This window comes from Xenopus laevis, chromosome 8L (genome assembly GCF_017654675.1).
Source record: "Xenopus laevis strain J_2021 chromosome 8L, Xenopus_laevis_v10.1, whole genome shotgun sequence".
Classification (NCBI taxonomy): Eukaryota; Metazoa; Chordata; class Amphibia; order Anura; family Pipidae; genus Xenopus; species Xenopus laevis.
The window spans coordinates 72,135,031-72,157,605 of NC_054385.1; the positions used below are offsets into that span (position 1 = coordinate 72,135,031).

The 22,575-nt window shown below is 39.2% G+C and overlaps 1 protein-coding gene across 2 annotated transcripts; it reads left to right on the forward strand.

Moving 5' to 3' along the window:
• The first annotated feature begins 1,181 nt into the window (after positions 1-1,181).
• Positions 1,182-22,455, forward strand: nccrp1.L (non-specific cytotoxic cell receptor protein 1 homolog L homeolog). Of its 2 annotated transcripts, XM_041572965.1 has the most exons (6): positions 1,189-4,656; positions 6,193-6,267; positions 9,473-9,569; positions 17,241-17,336; positions 17,829-17,967; positions 22,277-22,455. In XM_041572965.1, exons 1-6 carry the CDS (start codon positions 1,704-1,706, stop codon positions 22,412-22,414), a joined length of 3,498 nt encoding a protein of 1,165 aa, XP_041428899.1. In that variant the 5' UTR covers positions 1,189-1,703; the 3' UTR covers positions 22,415-22,455. The 2 variants fall into 2 exon arrangements, with proteins under 2 accessions (XP_041428900.1, XP_041428899.1); XM_041572966.1 differs by lacking the exons at positions 17,241-17,336; positions 17,829-17,967; positions 22,277-22,455 and adding an exon at positions 14,112-15,152 and having other exon boundaries at positions 1,182-4,656.
• Positions 22,456-22,575: the final 120 nt, after the last annotated feature.

Sequence of the window (22,575 nt, forward strand, 5' to 3'; positions counted from 1 at the left end):
TCCTCATATTTTGCAACTGGGGGTACTTTATTTATTATAATACACAAGTTTCAGTGAGTCATGTGACAGAAATGACATCAGAACTCACCGTTTATAACTGATGACATCAGAACTCACCGTTTATAAGGATATAATTTACAAGATATTTATGGCTTTTGTGTACTATATATTTTATAAAGACCTACAATGTGTCGGGGTATAGTGTTATTTTAAAGGGATTGTTCAACTTCCAAACACTTTTTTTCAGTTTAGTTGTTTTCAGAATGTTCTCCAGACATAAAAGATTTTTTGCAATTTCCATTTTTTATTTTTTACCATTTTTTAAGAAGTTTAAAGTTGAACGTTCCTGTCTCTAGTGTTTGAGTCTGTCAGCTCAGTAATTCAGGTGCAGATTCTGAACTGCTACAATTTTGCAAACCCAGAGATTCTGCTCAGCAGGGACAAAGATAAGAAATATATCAACTAAATGTCTTCATTTAGAACAGTTTATAGGGTCAGTGACTCCCCCTTCCAAAGCTGCTTTAGAAGGTGAAAAATAAAACTTTGCACTTTAATGTTAGAACGGTCACACATAGAAAATAGAAAGTAATTGGAAAAAGTCTTTATTTCTGGTGAAGTATTTAAAAACAACTGAACTGAAAAAAGTGTTGGAAGGTGAAACCCCCTTAAGACTAAAATAAAATGCTGTAAACTGCACACTTTGAGATTATATTTAGCCATTTTGGATTCATCAGAAAATATACTTTCCAAAAAGATGTGGTTTGAAATGAGTGGCATTGTCACCATGCCAGGTGTGCTGATTAATGTGCTGTACTGCCAGGCAATTTTATTCTCTTCTTTACAAGTCAGAAAGCTCAATACAACTTGACATATTTGGTATTGGACATACCAAATCAGATGTATTCTCCCTCAGAAAATAACATCTATAACTAAATAATTCTCTGTATTATAGTAAATGTTTGGTTTTTTTTTCACTTTCTTTGGTATTTCTAGCCTGCTCAGACAAAAGTAAGATGTATCTTGAAAAGGTTATCCTAAAAATCCACGCGATGCCCCCAAAGTGAAAGTGTTGGAAAACTGTAAATAAACGCTGTGTCAGTTGGACAGCCGCAAGTCAGTCAGGAGGGGAGAGGCAACAGGTCTTGGAACAACATTGTCCTACTCCAACCACAGAGCTGCCGCGCACTGACACGTGACCTGCATACATTCGCAACCACCCAACAATGTCCCATAAAGGTGCGAAATGTTAATGTTCTTTATAGGCTCACTCGTCCCAGGAACCAAACCACAATAACGCCATGTTCCCTTTCTCTTAGCAACGCTGCCATTGAAAATGTGCTATCTCTATATTTCTATAGCATCGAGCAGATCATGTGACGTCCCGGCCAATCTGACACGGATAGGGCGATAGCGCCGCGCTCCTCACCACATCAGCTGCTACTCACTTCATACTCTGCCCAAAGGAGGGGGTCATGCAGACTTATGAAATACTGGGAGCAGCAACAAGTGAAGGAAGGAGTGTAGAAACATACAGAAGGGCACCCCTCCCTTCATCTGCCTGCGCCACACCCTCCTGTGCCAACCAGCTCTCATTTGCTTCTGCCGACACCTCTCCACCCTTCCAGCTCCCTCACCCTGCTGCAACACATAAGTAAAGGTGTTGTCCCATCTGCTTAGACGAGAGACGGTTTGCTGGCAGCGACATGAGTAAATGCGGGGCTAAGGAAGAAGGCGCCCAGAGAAAGAAGCCGGGAGTTACAGAGAAGTCTGACAGCTATGACGGGAGTACTCAGAGGAGCAATACTGGGCGCCCTGTCAACATAAATGCTGGAGTATCAGAAAGGCAGGAGTTAAGAGATACTGGGAAGTCTGAGAGACTGTCAGAGGGGGGGACAGACACGGTGCCTGGGGGAAAGAGACAGGGGGCAAGGGGGCGTGATGAAGGGAATGTAGAGGAGTCACATGGACAGGGGAGAGAAGATCAGAAATACACAGAGACATCAGGAGAACAGGAGAAACACCCACACTCAGTTGTGGGACTAGGACAATACACAGACAGAGGTGGGAAAGAAAATAAAGACAAAGCGACACCTAGGGAGCAAGAAAAACCCAAAGACAATACTGGAGGTGAGAGGACAAATGAAGAGAATAAACATGAAGTGACAGCTGGGGAGGAAGAGAAACATAAAGTGACAGCTAAGGAAGAAGGGGCTAAACTCAAAGAGACAGCTGGGTGGAATGTAAAGCAGATAGAAACAGCTAAGGAAGATCTGAAACAAAAAAAGGAAGCTGGGCAAGGAACCAGAGAGAGAGCCGAGGAAAAGGTAAAGCAGATAGAAACAACTAACGAAGAGGTTAAACAAAAAGACACAACTAGGGAAGTGGTGACACACAAAGAGACTGCTGGAGAAAAGGTAAAACAGAAACAGACAGCTAAGGTAGGGGTGAACCCAGTAGAGAGGGCAGGGGAAGAGGTGAAGCAAAAAGAGACAGCTGAAGAAAAGGCGAAACTTAAAAAGACAATTGGAGGAGACTTTGAAGGGGCAACTAGCAAAGGAGCTAAATACCAAGATACATTTGTTGAAGAGGTTAAACTCAATACAACACTTGGGAAAGAAGTCAGTCAAAAAGAGATAGAGAAAGAGATAATACTGAAAGATGCAGCTGGGGAAGGGGTGAGAAACAAAGAGACAGCTGTGGAAAAGGTAAAACAGAAAGAGACAGCTAAGGAAGAGGTGAAACTCACAGAGACAGCTGGAGAAAAGGTAAAACAGAAACAGACAGCTAAGGTAGGGGTGAACCCAATAGAGAGAGCAGGGGAAGGGGCGAATCAAAAAGAGACAGCTGAAGAAAAGTTGAAACTTAAAAAGACCACTGGGGGCAATGTAGAAGAGACAACAAGCAAAGGAGCTAAATACCAAGATACATTTGTTGAAGAGGTTAAACTCAATGTAACACTTGGGAAAGAAGTCAGTCAAAAAGAGATAGAGAAAGGGATAATACTGAAAGATGCAGTTGGGGAAGGGGTGAGAGACAAAGAGTCAGCTGTGGAAAAGGTAAAACAGAAAGAGACAGCTAAGGAAGAGGTGAAACACAAAGAGATAGCTGGAGAAAAGGTAAAAGAAGAACAGGCAGCTAAGGTAGGGGTGAACCCGGTAGAGAGAGCAGGGGAAGGGGTGAATCAAAAAGAGACAGCTGAAGAAAAGTTGAAACTTAAAAAGACCACCAGGGGCGATGTAGAAGAGACAACAAGCAAAGGAGCTAAATACCAAGATACATTTGTGGAAGAGGTTAAACTCAAGGCAACACTTGGGAAAGAAATCAGTCAAAAAGAGACTGGGAAAGGGATACAACAGAAAGAGGCAGTTGGGGAAGGGGTGAGAAACAAAGAGTCAGCTGTGGAAAAGGTAAAACAGAAAGAGACAGCTAAGGAAGAGGTGAAACACAAAGAGATAGCTGGAGAAAAGGTAAAAAAAGAACAGGCAGCTAAGGTAGGGGTGAACCCGGTAGAGAGAGCAGGGGAAGGGGTGAATCAAAAAGAGACAGCTGAAGAAAAGTTGAAACTTAAAAAGACCACCAGGGGCAATGTAGAAGAGACAACAAGCAAAGGAGCTAAATACCAAGATACATTTGTGGAAGAGGTTAAACTCAAGGCAACACTTGGGAAAGAAGTCAGTCAAAAAGAGACTGGGAAAGGGATACAACAGAAAGAGGCAGTTGGGGAAGGGGTGAGACACAAAGAGACAGCTGTGGAAAAGGTAAAACAGAAAGAGACAGCTAAGGAAGAGGTGAAACGCAAAGAGACAGCTGGTAAAAGTGTTACATTCAAAGAGATAGCTGAAAAAGAAGAGAAACAGAAAGAGACAGCTAAGGAAGAGGTGAAACAAAAGACAGTTGAAGAAAGAGTGGAACTTATACAGACTGCTGTGCAAGAGGTGACACACAAGGAGACAGCTGGAAAAGAAGTGAAACAGAACAAGACACCAGGGGTCAAGGAAACACAGGCAGCTGGTAAAGGAGTTCAATACCAGGATACAATTGGGGAAGAGGGGAAACATAAAAACACACCTGGGAAAAAAGTGGCACAGAAAGACTTGGCCTGTGGGATAGAGGTGAAACATATGGAAATCAGTGGAACAGGACATAAGAAACAGGAAGATGCAGCTGGAGGGCAAACAAAGCAGAAAGAGACCCTTGGAAGCATGGAAAAACAAAAAGGGATGAACGGAGAAGAGCTGACTAAAAAGGAGACAACTGAAGAATGGAAGAAATGCAAAGAGACAACTAGGACAGAGCTAGCAGAGCTAGAAAATCAAGTAGCTGGTATGAGAACCAAAGAGACAGCAACCCCACAGGAAATACAGAGAAAAATAGCAGAGGAACAGAAGAAAGATGGCGGAACCTCAGGAGAGGAGAAACAACTCTGTGAAACTTCAGTGGTCCAAGAGCAGAACAAGAATATGCCTCAGCAAAATGCACAGAGTGTGCCCTTGGTGCAAAAGGAACCAGAGACTGCCCAGGAATGGCTGGAGTTGTGTGACCGAGAGTGGGTTCTGAGGTCCAGACAGATCCCTTTGCCAGATTCTGCCAACTGCAAACAGATCTATAAAAATAAGCCATTTGGAAGAAATTTCTTAAAGAGCCCCAACCCAGAGGGTATGTGTTACTGACACAATCTACTAACCTATATATATATATATATATATATATATATATATATATATATATATATATATATATATATATATATATATATATATATATATATATATATATATATATATATATAATATAAATATATATATATATACACACACACATATGTGTGTATACCTACTTTCTCTTGTACTTATCTATCCGTATATTTACTTACTCAAATGCTTGGCCAGCACTTTGCCTCTTACCTTTGTCTAAGTGCCAGCATATTTACTCACTTGTAGCATTAGTTATGTATGTGTGCTAGCTATCTGTATACCCACATTCCTATGTCTTTAGCTAACTACAGTATGTACCTGCCTGCTCATCTAACTCCTGGGCTTCCCAGATGCCAACATACCTGCTTATATAGGTGGTTACCTGGATATATATATATATACACATAATACTTTTTTTGTGTGTGCTTACCTATTGTATACCTCCTTACCTCTGTGCTAAGATTAACTATTTGAATGTGTTGTTAATAGTATTTGCTCTTGAAAGCAGTATCTGACCCTTTTTATTCTCTGCATGGCTCTATATAAGTCTCCATTTTCCACAATGCTATGCAAACTTCTGTAATTAAGAGATGAGAAGAATAGCATCACTTGTATATAGATAGCATTAATGCCTTACGTTATATTCACACCCAACATTCGGTTATATATTTTACAGGTACTGTATCTAATGGGTGTGATATCTACCGACTCCTTTAATTGAATGGTTACATGGCTGCCATATGTTTGCATGATATCTGAAGACATACAACATCTCATAGGCATGTATGTTACTTGAGAGCACTGTGGCCTTCTGCTTAGTGCAACCTCATTCATATTTGGGGGTGTTCGGTTGCCCTGAATTGTTGCACAATTATCTGGCCTGCATCAGGGCCTTATAGATTAATGTGCTGCCATGCAAACTGATTGCAGAAGTTGCCAAGGTACTGGTGCCATAAGGAATCACATTCCCAACCCCATTCACCTTTTAGCTTTTATAAATTGCATCAGTTCAAAGGACCGTGACATCAGTACCAGGTTTGTCAGACAGCTGCAGTAGTTGACCAAAGGCCAATGTGGAAGAGGCTTAACACTTGTCTGAAAGGATCTTCCTATGCTCAGGATAGCAATACCTTTTATTTTTTCTTAATATAAAAAAGATGTATTAACACGTACAGCTAATAATATGCAGTCAAAATACAGTGAAACACATGTTTCCCAGGGGATTGATAGAAAATACAGGGAGGGGTAGTGGGGGCAAGGAAAATGCTGAGCTCTTATGACTTCACTGTAACATTCCTGGTCTTGTAGCAGCTTGAAACATACCTTTCTGCTATGGCTGTAGCTTCTCTTTCCCCACCTTATCCATTCATGTTGGTCTTTCTCTTTCCTTGCCTGCCTGTCTCTCTTGTTCTCCACTATAGATACAGACTGTCTCTGTCTGTCCTCTGGGCCCCACCCCACACATTTAGCAAGCTCTAACCTGTAGATCTTTTTTCAGGTTTATCTACATCCCTGATGCCCCCACAGGAGCAATGTGACCCCCCTCCACAGAAGCAGCCATTGGAGACTTTAGGTGGGTGAGACTCATTGATTGTCAGTTTGTTGTTTGTATTCTCAGTGTTGTACTTCTTACAATACTTTTATTGCAGACAGGGGAGTTGACATTGAGATAAATATAAATATTAAAATCATGAAGATTAAAAACCTCATTTACTAATGGCGTGCAAGTTGAGATGTATGTAATCTCCACAGGCTTTGTATTAGAATGGTGCATGGTATTACTAACAGAATTAGTGCCCAACACGCTTGCTGCAAATCAGTTGTGACTACTGAAGCAACTTGAACACTGAAATTACCGCCAGGTTCAGGCTGGCAGTAATTAAAGTTTCCCTTGGCATTGGTGTGGCTGCAAGTTTTTAGGAATGTGTGTGAGGCACATACACAGAGTTTTGCTTCCGTGCTTTAGCATTTGCACTTGTTTTCCAGAGGTGGAAGCAGAGCATAGTAAGGTCTCAGGTGGGTCGACCTGCACATAAATACTCTACAGCAGGCATCCCCAACATTTTGAACCCGTGTGCAACTGTCAGATGTAAAAGGAGTTGGGGAATGAGCATGTTAAATGTTCTTGGGGTGCTAAACAAGGGCTGTGATTGGCCATTTCGTAGCCCCTATGTGGACTGTCAACCTACAAGAGGCAAAAACTTGCCTACAAGCCAGTAATTAAAACATAAGCATTTGGTGTGAGGCCACTGGGAGCAACATCCAAGGGGTTGGAGAGCAACATGTTGCTCACTAGCTACTGGTTGGGGATCACTGCTCTACAGCTTATATTTATATAAGTGCAGTGTGCATAAAAACACATACATTTGTGTGTTTTTATGAATCATATATAATTGCATAACATCTGGTGCTCTGTGTCAAAATAACAACTGCATGTAATTCTTTAGGCACAACAATGCTGTGTTTATTGACACAGTATACCAATGTTAAAAGGCACTCTTGATTGTAATTCACAGCAGGACGGGAACAAGCACACCGATACAGAGCACAACAATGTAGAAGTACAATAAATGGCTTGGGATGCAATTAAGTTTAATGAATGGCATCAATTCATACAATGTGTGCGTTCATTTTTGCAGTTGTTAATGAACCCACTTATGTAATTTCTACAAATTTTGCCTTTTAATAAATGCATTTGCTATTTTCTATCTTATATTGTGTTTTTTATATATCCCGAGTCCCATTTTTTTTTTAACTTGGCACATTAACAGTTATCAATATTGCTATATCATAGTACATAGAGTTTCCCCACTGAATTTGTATCAAGTTTGAATCATGCCATCTGAAGTGATTGTAAAAATCCAGGAGGATGAGAATAGAAACGTGTCCCAACTGTTCCAAAAATGATGTTTATAAAGAATGTTAGATTCCAGAAGTTTAGAGGCTAGCGGCTAAGAAGGGAAACCAATGGTAGGTACTAAGAGAGCCGGCATGGGTCAGGTGTGGTCTTTTTAAGAATAGACTTGAAACATGCCTGTTTTGATGAATATAAAAACATTGCAGAAAGAAAGAAAGAATAATTTGAATTTATATGTGTTTGAGCTGGACCACAATGTTTAAATAACAAAGATGGAATTTGGTCAAAGGAGCAAGTTTTAAGTGGTGAGAAAAAAAGAGACTTAGTCACATGAAGAATTTAAGGAGATAGATACATATGTAAAGAATCCAGATACTGTAATACTAAAAATAATGTATGTAGGGGTGGTGATCAGTTTGTAAATATAATATAATATGATTTTTAAGAAGTCAGCAAAGTCCTGAGGAGAATGTAGGAAGATTAGGGATTCTGTTGGTGAGGTTTATAGAATGATATTGAATATAAGGAGTAAGAGTTGCTGATTGAATTTGTTTATGAGTGAGCCATATTAATCCTGCTTAGTATGGTCGTGAAAGGACAGCATAAGACCTTAATAGTGGATAAAGTCAGCTTTACCTAGGATTACCTTCACATGCATCATGCAGACTGTGAGAAGAAGAATAATATCGTACAAAACAAATTTTTGTACAATATTCTGTGCGTGTATGGTGGGAAAAGAGCCGACCAATATCAGCAGAAGACTTAGATATTGGTCGGCTCGTTGATTGGGCTGGATGGAAAATTTTTATTGGGTGCCTTTGAAGGCATCCAAACATTGGCCATTGCTATTGCTGAATCGTCAGATACAGGTAGAATTCTATTGTTTCTACCTCTATATCTGAAGATTCAGCTCTACACGCAGGGCCGGCCTTAGGCCTATTGGACCAATTGGGCCCAATAGGGCCCCGCACCTCTGGGGGCCCCGCACAACAGGGCAGCACAGATAATATTTCCCTCAGCACATGATGCTGCCTGGCCTGCCCCCAAATTTGAGAGTCCAGCTCACCCCCACATCCATAGGTCCAGCCCACCCCCAACTCTGATAAGCCAGCCTATCCCCCAACTCCATAGGTCTAGCCTGCCCCCAACTCTCATAGGCCCAGCTTTCCTCCAACCTTGATAGGCCCTGCCTGCCCCCAATCCAACCAAGCCTGCTCCCAAGCTGAATCGGCCCAGCCTGCCCCAAACTAATTGGCCCAGTCCACTCTCCTATTTCCTCCCTCTCTCTCTTACCCTGTGTGCCCCTATTATGTGCCCCTATTTCATCCCTCTCACTCTCTTACCTTGTCTGCCCCTTTCCTTTCTATTTTGTGCCTGTATGCCCTTATTTTCCTAAATACTTGGTGTGTCAGTAGCCAGCAACACTTTGCCTAGGGGCCCCGCCAACATGGTCCCAATTGGGCCCCACATTTGATAGGATCAGCCCTGTCTACACGTGTGCATTGAAATGAACTATCTTTCTTGGAAGGATGTTTTCCAAGAAAGATCGTAGTTGTTACGTCTATGGCCACCTTGAGGGTTTAGCCAGAGGAGTAGTTTATAGGTGCAACTGCAATGAGCTCTAAGGCTGCGGTTAAGGATAGAATATAATTCTATGTATTGGCAATTTAAACAGGATCAATACAAAACATTAAGGGCATTGATACTGTAACTGGGGTTCTTTCTTACATTAGATGGTCAAAAAAAACCTTAAGGCTGACTTGGTTAGCTAGGAAAGGTTAGATTTTATGTTCCTGTGGGGCAGGAAATGATGTGCACCATGCTGCATAAACTCAGTTTTCATATACAATATTTGGATTATGAATAATATACTGATAATTTGAATAGTAGAATTATAATAGTTCCTCTTCATCATCTTCAGGTAATTTCAGTGGATGGAAGATAAGCACAGAAGAGATCCCTGTGGACCGTACCAAGATTCCACCGGGGGTAGTGGTGTGTTACCTCCCCATTTACAGGTACACATGCTTATATGCACTACCAAATCGGGATTCATAGTAATATAAATGCATACTTACACACACACAGTACATTTACAGATTATTATGGAATAATGGAATAATCTCCAAACAGGGGAATGATTTCATAAATGGCTGTAATAGATATGTTTTTAACTAGATTGCGAAAGGGGCTTGATCAGTCTGATTTAAAGTTTAGAATTATAGCCTTTTAAATTAATAGTGAAAGTTAATAGGTTGCTAGATAAATACACTTGCAATCATATGCTTTTTAGAAGCAAGTGTACGAGCAGCCTCTGTGGATGATTATATGAATTGATGAGATAATATGGAAAAGGGGGCAGGGACAGAATTTAAGTACAGGGAATGTTACACAAATGTAAAAAATAAACAGAATTATGTTGGGTGAATGTGACTATAAAACTAACTGATGAGCTAAAATGAGACATGGATAAATAGTTTTCTTCAATTTGAAACCTTCAAATGATGGGCTGTTTTGATCTTGCACACAGTATCTTGCTAGTAAACATGCAGTATGGCATAGATCAAAAGACAATCCCAAAATGCAGTAACCTACATCATAGACACAATGCTACTTTCATGTCAACACCACAGATTCATTGATAAATTATTAACCACAGATAAATAATGGAAAATAGCTGAAATTATGCTTTGGTTTACATTGGAAGATATAAGAGAAACAATTAGAAAATGGGATACTACATTGTGACTCTATTTACTTCACTTATTTTGTTTATTCTAGTATGTTGCATGTTCTGAGGTTTGCGCAGTCCCCATTCAACACAGTAGGAAATTACTTCAGACTGGCCACTTCCTGTTTTTAATTAAAAAACAGTTGTCAAACAACCAAAACTTAAAGGGGTGTTTCACCTTTAAAATAACTTTTAGTATGATGCAGAGAGTGATATTTTGAGCCAATATGCAATTTCTTTTCTTTTTTTATTTGTGCTTTATGAGTTTTTTTTTTTTTTTTCAGCAGCTCTCCAGTTTGCAATTTCAGCAATGTGGTTGCTAGGGTTCAAACCCTAGCAACCATGCACTGATTTGAATAAGAGACTGGAAAATGAAAAGGAGAGGCCTGATTAGAAAGATGAGTAATAAAAATTAGGAATAACAATACATTTGTAGCCTTACAGAGCATTTGCTTTTTGGAAGGGGTCAGCGACGCCTATTAGAAAGCTGATTTTATATTTATTTGTTTTGTGAATCAAATGAGTGGGTATTACTTGTGCACATAAAGACCATTTTTGATGCTGACACTATTTGTCTCTTTAGACAAACTGAGGCATAAATCTGACCTGATGGGGTCTATGGCAGGAGAACAATGGCTAACCTACTTACTAGGCAAGTGCTATTTCCAAAAAGCAAGAAAAACATTTTTTTAAAAAAATAATCTTGATGAGAAAGTTTTATTGTGCATATATTTATTTATATTAAAATAGATATTCAATATATATCCCCACTATCAAATGTTATAGTGGCTCCTTAAATAATAAAGGTTTGGTACCAGTGATAAAATAAATGCTTTATGGAAGTAGAGGTCAATTGAACCAATAAATAATTTCCTTTAAATCTGACAGCAATAGTTACAATGAAGACATAATAAGAGATTGCATAGTCATGGCTGTATAAATATAAGTCATGTCTAATGGAGGAAATAATAGTATTAAAACTGGAGCAGGGAAAGGCAGATGATGCCGTAGCAAAGGCTTTTGATATAATATCTAAAGGTGAGCAAAAGATTAGGGGAGCACATTAGTACATGCAGGGAGAATAATCAATATGCTATAGTGCATAGAAGCAAAGTATTTTTGATAGACTGGGCTAACGTTTCTAGTTGTCTAATCCAGGGATCAGTACTGGCCTTTTTGATTTCTAGCTTCTTAAAGGAACAGTAACACCAAAAAATTGTACTGTTGCCCTGCACTGGTAAGGTTAAGGCCACATTGCGCATTTTGGGGAGATTTGGTTGCCTGGCGACTAATCGCCTCGTCTTTGCGGCGATCAATCTCCCCAAACGCCTTCCCACACTCTGCGCCGGCAAAAATGAAAAATCACCGGCACTAATCACACGCGGCGGTTAGTTTTCCGAAGTTGAGCCTTGCCCTAAAACTGATCTGTTTGCTTCAGAAACACTACTATAGTTCATATAAACAAGCTGCTGTGTAACAATGGCGGAAATTGAAAAAAGGCTATATGGAACATGATCCTTTTCTCCATTGAATTGCTGCCCACAGTGCTGCATAGCATCTTGTATATATAAAAAATAGTAGTGGGGAGATTAGTCGCCCTTATTGTCTGCAAAGGAGACAGAAAGGCAAAGTCTCTATTTTTGTAGATATAAATATTTACTATATATCTATAAAATCTATATACTATATAAAGTATATATTACACTTGTTAGAATAGTAACTAGATAACAAGGTGTGTTTTTACAGTAATTTTATGATACTTACCTTCCACTGTCTCCCACTGCATTTTTAGTACTACAAGCTGTGGTACCTCTCCCTTGGAAGAACTCCATTTAGAGCTCTAATTAATGGAACTGACTGCCACAATCCACATCTTATCTATTCTGGAATCACATTTGAGGAATGTGTGATTCTGTCTGTGTCTCTTCTCATGTTACCAAAATTCTGCACCTTTCTCTCCATTTGTTTTCACTTCCCTTCTTTGACTATTTTATGCTCATGTTTTGTATTCACTCCACCTTTTCTAATCCCTTCTACCTTTTTGTGATTTTCCCATTGTTTATCCTTTAGTTAAAGTGGACTCGACATTGAGATAAGTGCACGGTCTGCAGCACAGTCTGATAAATGTTTATACCACTACACATACACCACATATTACCACTTTTACAGTATTTGATTTTACTGGATTAAGTTTTTTCCCTTGGGGGACAATTTATTGTTTATTGAGTGGTACCAATACGGGTTTATTACTTCCTTGAAATGCTTCTTACTCTACCACCACACAGTTCTCCTTGACAGTACATGATAGCACCTAGCGCGTTACACATAATACAGTTATGAGACCTGTTATCCAGAATTCTCTGGACCTACGACTGTCCGGATAATTGGTGTCTCCATAACTTAAATCTACTAAAAAATATTCAAACATTAAATGGTGGTTCACCTTTTAGTTGACTTTTAGTATGTTTTAGAATGGCTAATTCTAAGCAACCTTTCAACTGGTCTTCGTTATATATTTTTTTATATTTTCTTAATTATTTGCTTTTTTCTCCTTTCTCTTTCCAGCTTTCAAACGGGGGTCACTGACCCCATCCAAAAACAAATGCTCTGTACATCTACAAATGTATTGTTGTTAGTTTTTATTACTCATACTTTTATTCTGGTCCTCTCCCATTCATATCCTGGTATCTTGTTCAAATCAGGGCATGGTTGCTAGGTTAATTTGGATCATAGCAACCAGATTGCTTGAATAGTAATTTGGGGAGCTGTTGAATAATCAATAACATGAAAACCACAAATAATAAAAAATGAAAACCAACTGAAATTGTCTGAGATTATCACTCTCTACATCATACTAAAAGTTAACTCAAAAGTGAACAACCCCTTTAATTAAACCCAATAGTATTTTGCTTCCATAAGGATTAATAATATCTTAGTTGATCAAGAACAAGGTACAGGTATTGGACCTGTTATCCAGAATTCTAGGGACCTGGGGATTTCTGTATAACTGATTTCTGTAATATGGATCTCCATAACTTAAGTCTACTAGAAAAATAGGTAAACATTTTTATTATTTGGATAAAATGGTGTCTATGGATTTCCAGGATAATGGGTTTCCAGATAACTGATCCCATAACCAATGGCGGAACTACCAGGGATGTGGGGGTGTGATTGCGGGTTTATTCAATAGCAGTGCATTGTACACCACTCAGAGTGCATACTCCAGAACTAAGGTACTTGTACCCATAATAGTGGTAAAAAAAGAGGTTAAAGGAAAACTATACCCACAAAATTAACAATTAAGCTACAGATAGTTTACATCATATTAAGTGGCATATTAAAGAATCTTACCAAACTGGTCTATATATTTAAGTAAATCTTATCCTTTTACATCTCTTGCCTTGAGCCACCATTTCGTGATGGTCTGTGTGCTGCCTCAGAGATCACCTGACCAGAAATACTTCAGCTCTGACTGTAACAGGAAGAAGTGTGGAAGCAAAAGACAGAACTCTGTCTGTTAGTTGGTTCGTGTGATCTAACAAGTATAGTTTGTTTGTGTGCACAGTGAATCGTACGATCCCAGGGGGTGGCCCTTATTTTTTTAAATGGCAATTTTCTATTTATGATTACCCAGTGGCACATACTATTAGTAAAGTATATTATTATGAAAATAGTTTATTTACATGAAGCAGGATTTTACATTGTGCACTTGAATTTTGCATCAAAGCTCTGCCTACTGGACCCATTATTAACCACAACTTTTCATATTGGATAAAAATAGGAATACATTTGAATTGTAATTGAAATGTGAGTCTGTTTTGATTGCCAGGGGCAGCCATTCCCGACAACCAGAGGTATTTCTACTTGCAGGCTGGAAATTGGAAAGCTAATTCAAAAACCACACAAAATCAACAATGGGAGCAACAGAAAAATTGCTTAGAATAGGTTAATCTAAAATATACTTGAATCCCTTAAACCCTTTAATCTGTAGGAGAAAATATTGCAAGTATAAAAGGAAACAAGTGAAAAATAGGTACTAATTTTCTGTATATAAACAATGGACACAAGATGGCTCCCTGCTTAGTCTACCGAATCCCAGCAACATGGAATGCCCTCCTTGTCCACTTGGGGTCACTGAAGTATACTGGTAATACTCACGTAAAAAAAAGAACATTGGTAGATAAATAATGAGCATTATGATGCTAACAGCGTAACAAGCGTGGAACATAGATATCACTCGTTTTTTTAAAATCAAAGGCAGAACTGGAAGCTTGTTGCTGTTGCCACACATTATCCAGATGATGCTCAGCTCTGTAAAAAAGAATGCTTGTACAGGGATTATTATTATTATCCTTTATGTATATAGTATTATGAATAAAAATAAAGTATTATTTCTCTGAATTTCCTGGAACTAGTGTAAATAGATTCCTCTCTACTGGACTTCTTGAGCTCCAGAGAGGCTGTGTTGTCTTCCTCTGTGTATTAAAACCTGGGTAGCTCTTTTGTCAGATGTGAGTTTCTGATACAGAATAACCCTTTGCGCTGCTAGTGGTTGGCATTATAATAAATCCTAATTTCTAGGAAATAATGGTAGTACCTGTTCTTATAGTAAAAACTATTTTGGACATATAGTAACAAGTATGGTTGATAAAGACTGCACTCTAATCATCAACGCCTGTTATTAATGATAGCCATAGCTACACAGCTACCACATTAGGCTGGGGGCCTGAATGAAACCACCAGGTGTAGTAACTAAATAACTGATTATAATAAAATATGTTAAAACATTATCTGTATAGGCTGCCCCCATGCTGGTGTTGTCCTATGTGTCCAAATAAAATGCTTCAGGGACAAACTCTGAATAATGCAATTTGATTGATGAGTTTTTTTTAGCAAACTTGCCTAGTCTTTAATACAGGGAACACTATGATTTCCATTATGAGCTCAGGAATTTTTCTTATATCAAATTTTTATGTCTTGCTTTTTGTTTTTTTCTTTCTTCTTGACTTCCTATGGATCGTCTTAGACAGGGTTTTGGAAGGGCCGATGGTCTTGGATTTAAGGCTGGAACTAGAAGAAAGCAGAATTGGCACATACCTAGGGCAAAATGGTGGTGGGGTGCTAGGCACTTACCTTTTCTGCAACCTACCCCTAGTCCGGGCTTTGTCCATCTTCTCTTTGACCACCAATGATCTGTCCTGGCTACATCAATGTATTAGACTGTTCTGCCCAGGCCCGGATTTGTGGAAAGGCCACCAAGGCCCAGGCCTAGGGCAGCAGGATTTTGGGGGGCGGCATGCTGCCTAACCACACCCACATTGGTCCAGTTTAGTTTTTTAAATTTCCAGTGCGCCAATCCACATTGCTCCGGTCCCGATGATGATAATTCTGGGCGACCCAGAAATGTAGGCTTTACTTGGCTCTACATTTCTGTGGCGCCCAGCAACTGCAGGATATACTTCCTCTTTAGTTCCACCCCTGCCTTTCTGCCTTAGAGAAGTCAAAGAATAAATTACAGCAAATTACCTAGTTCTTAGCTCTAGGGATGTCAGGTGGGCTTATATTGTTATATCTGTGCTAAGCTTAGAAAGCTAGCATGTTCATTAAGTGATTTGTTAGTCTGACATTACCGTACATTGCCCTCAGGTCCAGTTCACATATTCTAGCTGATTTACCCCTGGGAGTACCTTCTCCTGGGGAACTCTTCAGGCAATATACTTACACCGTATCTTTCAGAGCAGGGCACATTGCATGGAGGACCTAAATGTATGGAAGGTGTGTACTTAATGTATAAAATTGGTTTAAGGGAATTTTTTGTTTTAGTTTCTGAATAAAATTTCTGCCTAAGGCTCCTGTACTGCACAGTAAATGCATATTGCCTTAGGTCTCAGTTACATTGCCTTATTTGGTTACAATCAACAGCATACTATTACCCCTGAACCTCCAAGTCACAATTTCACAATTTTTTCTTCACATCAGAATTAAAATCACAATTTACAGGAACTGAAAACACTTCCGAGATCAAGCTATTTATGGGGTTATTCACTAAAATCCGATTTTTTTTTTTATATAAAGAAAGCTCGACCAAACTCCCATCCATGATTTTACCTTTTTATGATTAAAATAACTTGAAAAAGTTGGGTCGGGAAAAAACTTGACAAAATAGAGAGAAAACTAGAATCATACAAAGTTTTTGGATTTTTCTCCCAAATCACTAGATTTTTTCAGCTTATCAGGCTAAATCCAGCACAGACCACAATATCTTCAAACTTGAATAAGGACATCTGCCATTGACTTACACATGACCTACACAGGTTTGAGATGCCGTGTTTTCTGGCTTTTTGTAACATCGGATTATAATAAATCAGAAAGCCTGACCAGAAAAAAATTGTAGAGTTTTAGTAAATAACCCTTTACACTTCTAATATTAATATGTAATAACACCTGATTTTGGCCAACTGACTGCAAAAATAATTTAGTAAGGAAAGGAACATTTTTCCTCACGCCAGTTCTAAGCAGAGCAACAACACCACATGGTCCTCTTGTCACAAAATTAAATTTGAGTCATTATATTTGTAGTGTAAAACCTAATTATATCATGAAAACTAGAAAAGAATGCAAACGTGCATAGAAGAGTAATTTTAGGCTGCAATCTACTAAGGCAAGACACAGTGGAAACTAGTAAGGCCAAGTTATTTTATTCAGTAAATTGAAAAAAACCATTTGGTATTTATATGGAAAACTTTAGTTATAAAGAGTTATATAGCCAAAAATATTGCAACATACTTTTTTTATATTGACAAATGTGTAATTTCGGTGTTACGTTACTGTTTCACCAAGTTAGACATCATACTATTTCTAATTGCATAAATCCTGGTGGTGGTGTTTTAATACTGCTGGGTTTCTGTGACAGATTCATTCTATACATATCAGTGATACTATGTTTTGTGTTTTGCAGCTGGTGTGTGAAGGAGCAAATGGTGGATCTATTAGCAGAGGGTTTGTGGCCTGAGCTGCTGGACATCCATCAGCCACATATTTACATTCTAGATTGGTAAGGATGTATTTTTCGTACTATGCTATCTGCAGAACTACTCACACACTGTATTTGGATGTAACTGCACAGGCTTAGCAGTACCAGCACAGTGGTGTAATTACAGAGGAAGCAGACCCTGCAGCTGTAGGGGGGCCCAGTAGGTATAGGGGGCCCAACTAGGCCCTAATTAATGAGAAATGTCAACATATGTTGGTAAAACAGGGCAATCTCCGGCTATGTTAGGGGCCTAAAATCTATTTGCTGTGGGACCCAGAAACATCTAGGTATGCCACTGCGCCAGCGCATGAACACTATTGTCAGCTGCTCATATGTCCATTTTCTTTTACTTGCTCAACCAGCTACCATTGGCAAAGCATTACAGATATTATCATGTGTGGCCCATTATGCAAACTGCCACCATCAATGTCCCTGCAGCGCATTCTAACAGCATGCACTGATATTGTCGGCTTGGGGGAAAGTTGTTGTCTCACAATTTTCTTTGTACCCCAGGTATGAGGACAGCAAACTGCACAAAAATGTGTATGAGCTACATGTGAAGCTGCTGGCTGAAGATAACAAAACTATCATAGCTCAACATGACCTCACCCCAGAAAACGACATGAGTGGGGATCCCAAAGGATGGAACCCAGTGAGTGCCAGTGGGGAATGGGGCTTCCATGCTCTGTTAAACACACCCATATAGATGGCTTTTTATGATAGTTTCCTACTCACACTGAAGAATAGCTTCTATTTTTGGCAAGGTTCCTTGCTATTAGTGCTCTGTAAGGTGCATGTCCATTATAGGGGCCAGGCATGCACACAGATACAGTTATTGGCAAAAATCCAATAACAATAAATTTTTGCCGTCATCTTATGGGTTAAAATGTAGGGCCTCTCTGGTTCATTTGTAAAATATGCACCAGAAATAGATTTTTATCTAGGGAAAAAAATGCACACTGTGTTTGCCTGCTATTGTGTATGTTTTGTGTATTAGTGTGTGTGTGTGTGAGACAGCTAGGTATATTTATTAAGAAACAAATTGCTTCTTATAATCCTCCACCTCATTTTGCCCTTAATATCACTTTGGTGAGAGGTATTCAGCAGTCAAAAGGCTTATAATATATATTCAGGATGCACTCAGATTCACTGCTGGGTTTCAAGTTATGCACAACAGAACCAGTGAGACCACCCACAGGTATGACCTTACCCTGTGTAGTGCTTGCTGTAGAGAGACCTTGCCTGTTTGCTTTCATGATTCAAGCTACAACAGATTAGAATATTTTAAATGCTGATTGGTTGCAATGGGTAACTAGAGCAGGCAAATATTGCCATGTCTATAAATTACCTCATAAGAATCAGTCAACAGCACTTTCCTCTGCCCTTATTCTCTGTGTCTCATCTTCTCTGTCTCTCACAGGGCTTTATTCAGTTTGACCTGGATGGGGCTGTCTCAACAAATCTTTCCCAGGATAGGAAACTCAAGCATAAATTGCTGCTCTGTTGTCATTAAGGCCCTAGCTTAACAAATACAAGGTCGTATTGCACTGAATTGCATTGCCAAGTAAAGCTCATGTTAACCCCATTGGAACACCAATCAATGCTGCTGCTGCTGCTCAGGGATTCAGTTCAATGCAAGAAGGATTTACAGTTCCTTCATCCAATAGAAAAAGCTTTTTCCACAGCAATGCCACCCGAGGCTAATGAATTAGTATCTTGCATGGCAAGTTGCCAGTGTAATACAGTGGCATACAGTAAAAGAGAAACCGTACTGTCTCTAAAACATTCATGAACACATTCAAAACTCTGAAAAGATTTAGAACTGAAAAAATTGAAAAAATCAGTAATAAGGCCAAACAAACAATATCCAGCCAAATGTGGGTATACCTAGCTGTATCTTGCAGAGGCTTTAGCTAGAGATCAGTACTCATTTATTAAAGGAGGAAGTCTTGCAACTTTTACTACCAAAGGAGGCCCCTCCCCATCTGCAAGTTGTGTGAGTTTAAAAATATAACAAGAATATAATTTGGGACTAGGACCACAAACACACACTACTTAAAGGGATACTGTCATGGGAAAAAATATTTTTTCAAAATGAATCAGTTAATAGTGCTGCTCCAGCAGAATTCTGCATTGAAATCCATTTCTCAAAGAGCAAACAGATTTTTTTTTATATTCAATTTTGAAATCTGACATGGGGCTAGACATATTGTCAATTTCCCAGCTGCCCCAAGTCATGTGACTTGTGCTCTGATAAACTTCAATCACTCTTTACTGCTGTACTGCAAGTTAGAGTATCACCCCCTCCCTTTTTCCCCCCAGTAGCCAAACAAAAGAACAATGGGAAGGTAACCAGATAGCAGCTCCCTAACAGAAGATAACAGCTGCCTGGTAGATCTAAGAACAGCACTCAATAGTAAAAACCCATGTCCCACTGAGACATATTCAGTTACATTGTGAAGGAAAAACAGCAGCCTGCCAGAAAGCATTTCTCTCCTAAAGTGCAGGCACAAGTCACATGACTGAGGGCAGCTGGGGAATTGAAAAAATGTCTAGCCCCATGTCAGATTTCAAAATTGAATATAAAAAAATCTGTTTACTCTTTTGAGAAATTTATTTCAGTGCAGAATTCTGCTGGAGTAGCACTATTAACTGATGTGTTTTGAAAAAAAACTTGTTTTCCGATGACAGGATCCCTTTAACATCTGGGGTTGGTATCAAAGGTAAAACCCTGGTCTCAATGCCATTGTGCCTGTTAATGACATATAAAAAAAAAATAGGAAAAGGACAACTTGTTTAAAATGATATATTTTGTAAACAAGCAACAAGCAGGTAAAACCCTGGTCTCAATGCCATTGTGCCTGTTAATGACATATAAAAAAAAATAGGAAAAGGACAACTTGTTTAAAATGATATATTTTGTAAACAAGCAACTTGTCCCTGCAATATAATATTTTGAATTATTTCAGTCCTCCCACCAGCACTACCAAAAAAGCAGCAGATAAAGAAAAACCTGCTTAGTCTCTGCAAAGAACAAATAAATAAATCTGGTCACATGAGCAGCTCTAGGCTGCCGGCTGCATTATGCACATAGACGTTAATACCTTGCACTCTGGGGGCTGCAGTGGCAGAAGTAGAAAGGTAAGAAGTGATGAGTGGTACCATAAATAAAATTACATTTTCCTGCTAAACACACTAACTACTTCAATAACACTAACTACATGTGGCTAGCACTATGCGACTCTATATAGTCTTTGGAATATTCCTGGATGTAATTGCGATGTGGGCAAGGGTTAAAATAAGAAGTTGGTGAAGTATCTAGAGAGTGTGTGCTGTGGGGGCCAGATTTGTCTGGGTTCACCCATTCCCACTTTATGACAACAGACAGAATTTACCCAGGTACTTACTCAGGCCTGGATTTAACTAATAGGCACCACTAGGCCCCTATGTGCAAACTGGGGATTGGTGCATGTGAGATTTAAAAACAAATCAAATTTCCTGCACATCCCCAGTGCTTTGGACCCAATCTTGATGCAGGTGGGCAGCATGCTGCCCCTAAAATTGCTGCCCTAGGCCTGGGCCTTTGTGGCTTTCCCAGACTTTACTAACATTTTGTAAAATCACTTTACATGCCTTATTTTCTCTACACTGTTTGTTCTGACTACATGCACCACAGAAACCATGTTGCAATAATCATCTCTCTACTAGACAAGGCCCCTTCCCACAGTGCCTTGCACACTGCTATGGTTCTTTTTCTTAAGTGTACTGTTAATCACAGTACATACATAGGGTCATTTATCAACACTGGGCAAATTTGCCCATGGTCAGTAACCCATGGCAAACAAATTATTGCATGCATTATATCTGGCTTAGAAAACGCTAATCACTGATCACTGGTTGCTATGGGTAATTTGCCCAGTGTTTATAAAAGAGCCCAATGCTTTGTGTCTTGGCTGGAAGGAAGATGATTACTGCTACATTGTTTCAAAGATACATGATTCACTAACATAGTGCAAAGTAAACTGTTGGGACACCAATCAGCATGTTTTTTCCCCACAATATCATGTTGTACCCAGAATTTAAACAGCATCGTGGCCACACACAATTGCTGCAATGTTGCAACAAGCTTGCTAAACAGTATTCACTTTTTTGTGAATCATGAACAAGTTGCAGCTAATGTTTTCATTGTGGGGACATCATCACTACATAAATGAGCCATATGGTCAGGAACCAACAGTGCAGACAAGAGACAGAGACTGCTCTCTCATAATTGCATTTACATAGAATGACATTTGCTTTCACAAGTGCATTTTTATATTTGAGTTTACAATCTCTTTTATCCTTACCCAGTCTGGTTGCTGTTTTTTCCCTTTCTTTTATTTACCCAATATACCCTTTAAAGCATTTAAACCATATTCTGCTCTGATGTATTTTATAAGTTCTGAATCTAAAAGGCACTAGTATATTTTCTAACCTTTACAGCATTCTCAGTGCAATGCATTCAATGCCATTTTTCTGACATGTAATACAGTACAATATACTGTAACATTATGTGAATGCTCTTCTCTCTTTTGCTGTACTCATTCCACATACCGAAGTGATATTTTTTAATCACCAAAGGCATGTCATTTGTACTTTAGAGACCTCTGATTTCTGATTGTTAAGGAATGGTGGAAACAGTACACTGGTGGTTGTGGCTGGAGTGGGTTGGATATGACTGACACTGAAATCTGACAGGGAAACCCCTGAAACACAGGAAAGTCTCTCCTGTCTCTCCTTTGCATGAGAACGTCTACCCTACTCTGTCAGTGCCAAATACAGTCCAATAGTCTCAAACATTTTCCACACACACAGAAGTGTCTGGCCCTGTTTGACATACATGGGGCAGGGGCTAACTCATTCAGTGATGTGATATACAAACCTTGTTAGAATTTCATTTTCTCTGGTGTCTATTCTTGCAGGTCTCTCACATATTTAAGTCTTATGGCTCCGGCGTTCGATATGTACACTTCATGCACAAGAGTAAAGACCTTTCTGTTCTGGGATTTCATCGCACACGTGTCGCAAATAGCAGCTTATTTGTTAATCTACATGACTGATCACATATACTCAATATTTAGGAATAAATACTATAACTGTACAGATTTTGTTTTCTGTTTTTTTTCATATAACACCTTTGCACATTCACTCATTCACCAATATTTTCACCAGTTGCCTCCCAGCCATTAATTTTGGATACTGATGCAATTTGGAAAAGCAA

Excerpts from the sequence above, each read along its gene's own strand:
- nccrp1.L (XM_041572965.1), top strand. The coding sequence starts at position 1,704 with ATGAGTAAATGCGGGGCTAAGGAAGAAGGCGCCCAGAGAAAGAAGCCG. Across the intron at positions 4,657-6,192 it reads AAAGAGCCCCAACCCAGAGG|GTTTATCTACATCCCTGATG; the intron begins GTATGTGTTACT and ends ATCTTTTTTCAG. Across the intron at positions 9,570-17,240 it reads TGTTACCTCCCCATTTACAG|CTGGTGTGTGAAGGAGCAAA; the intron begins GTACACATGCTT and ends TGTGTTTTGCAG.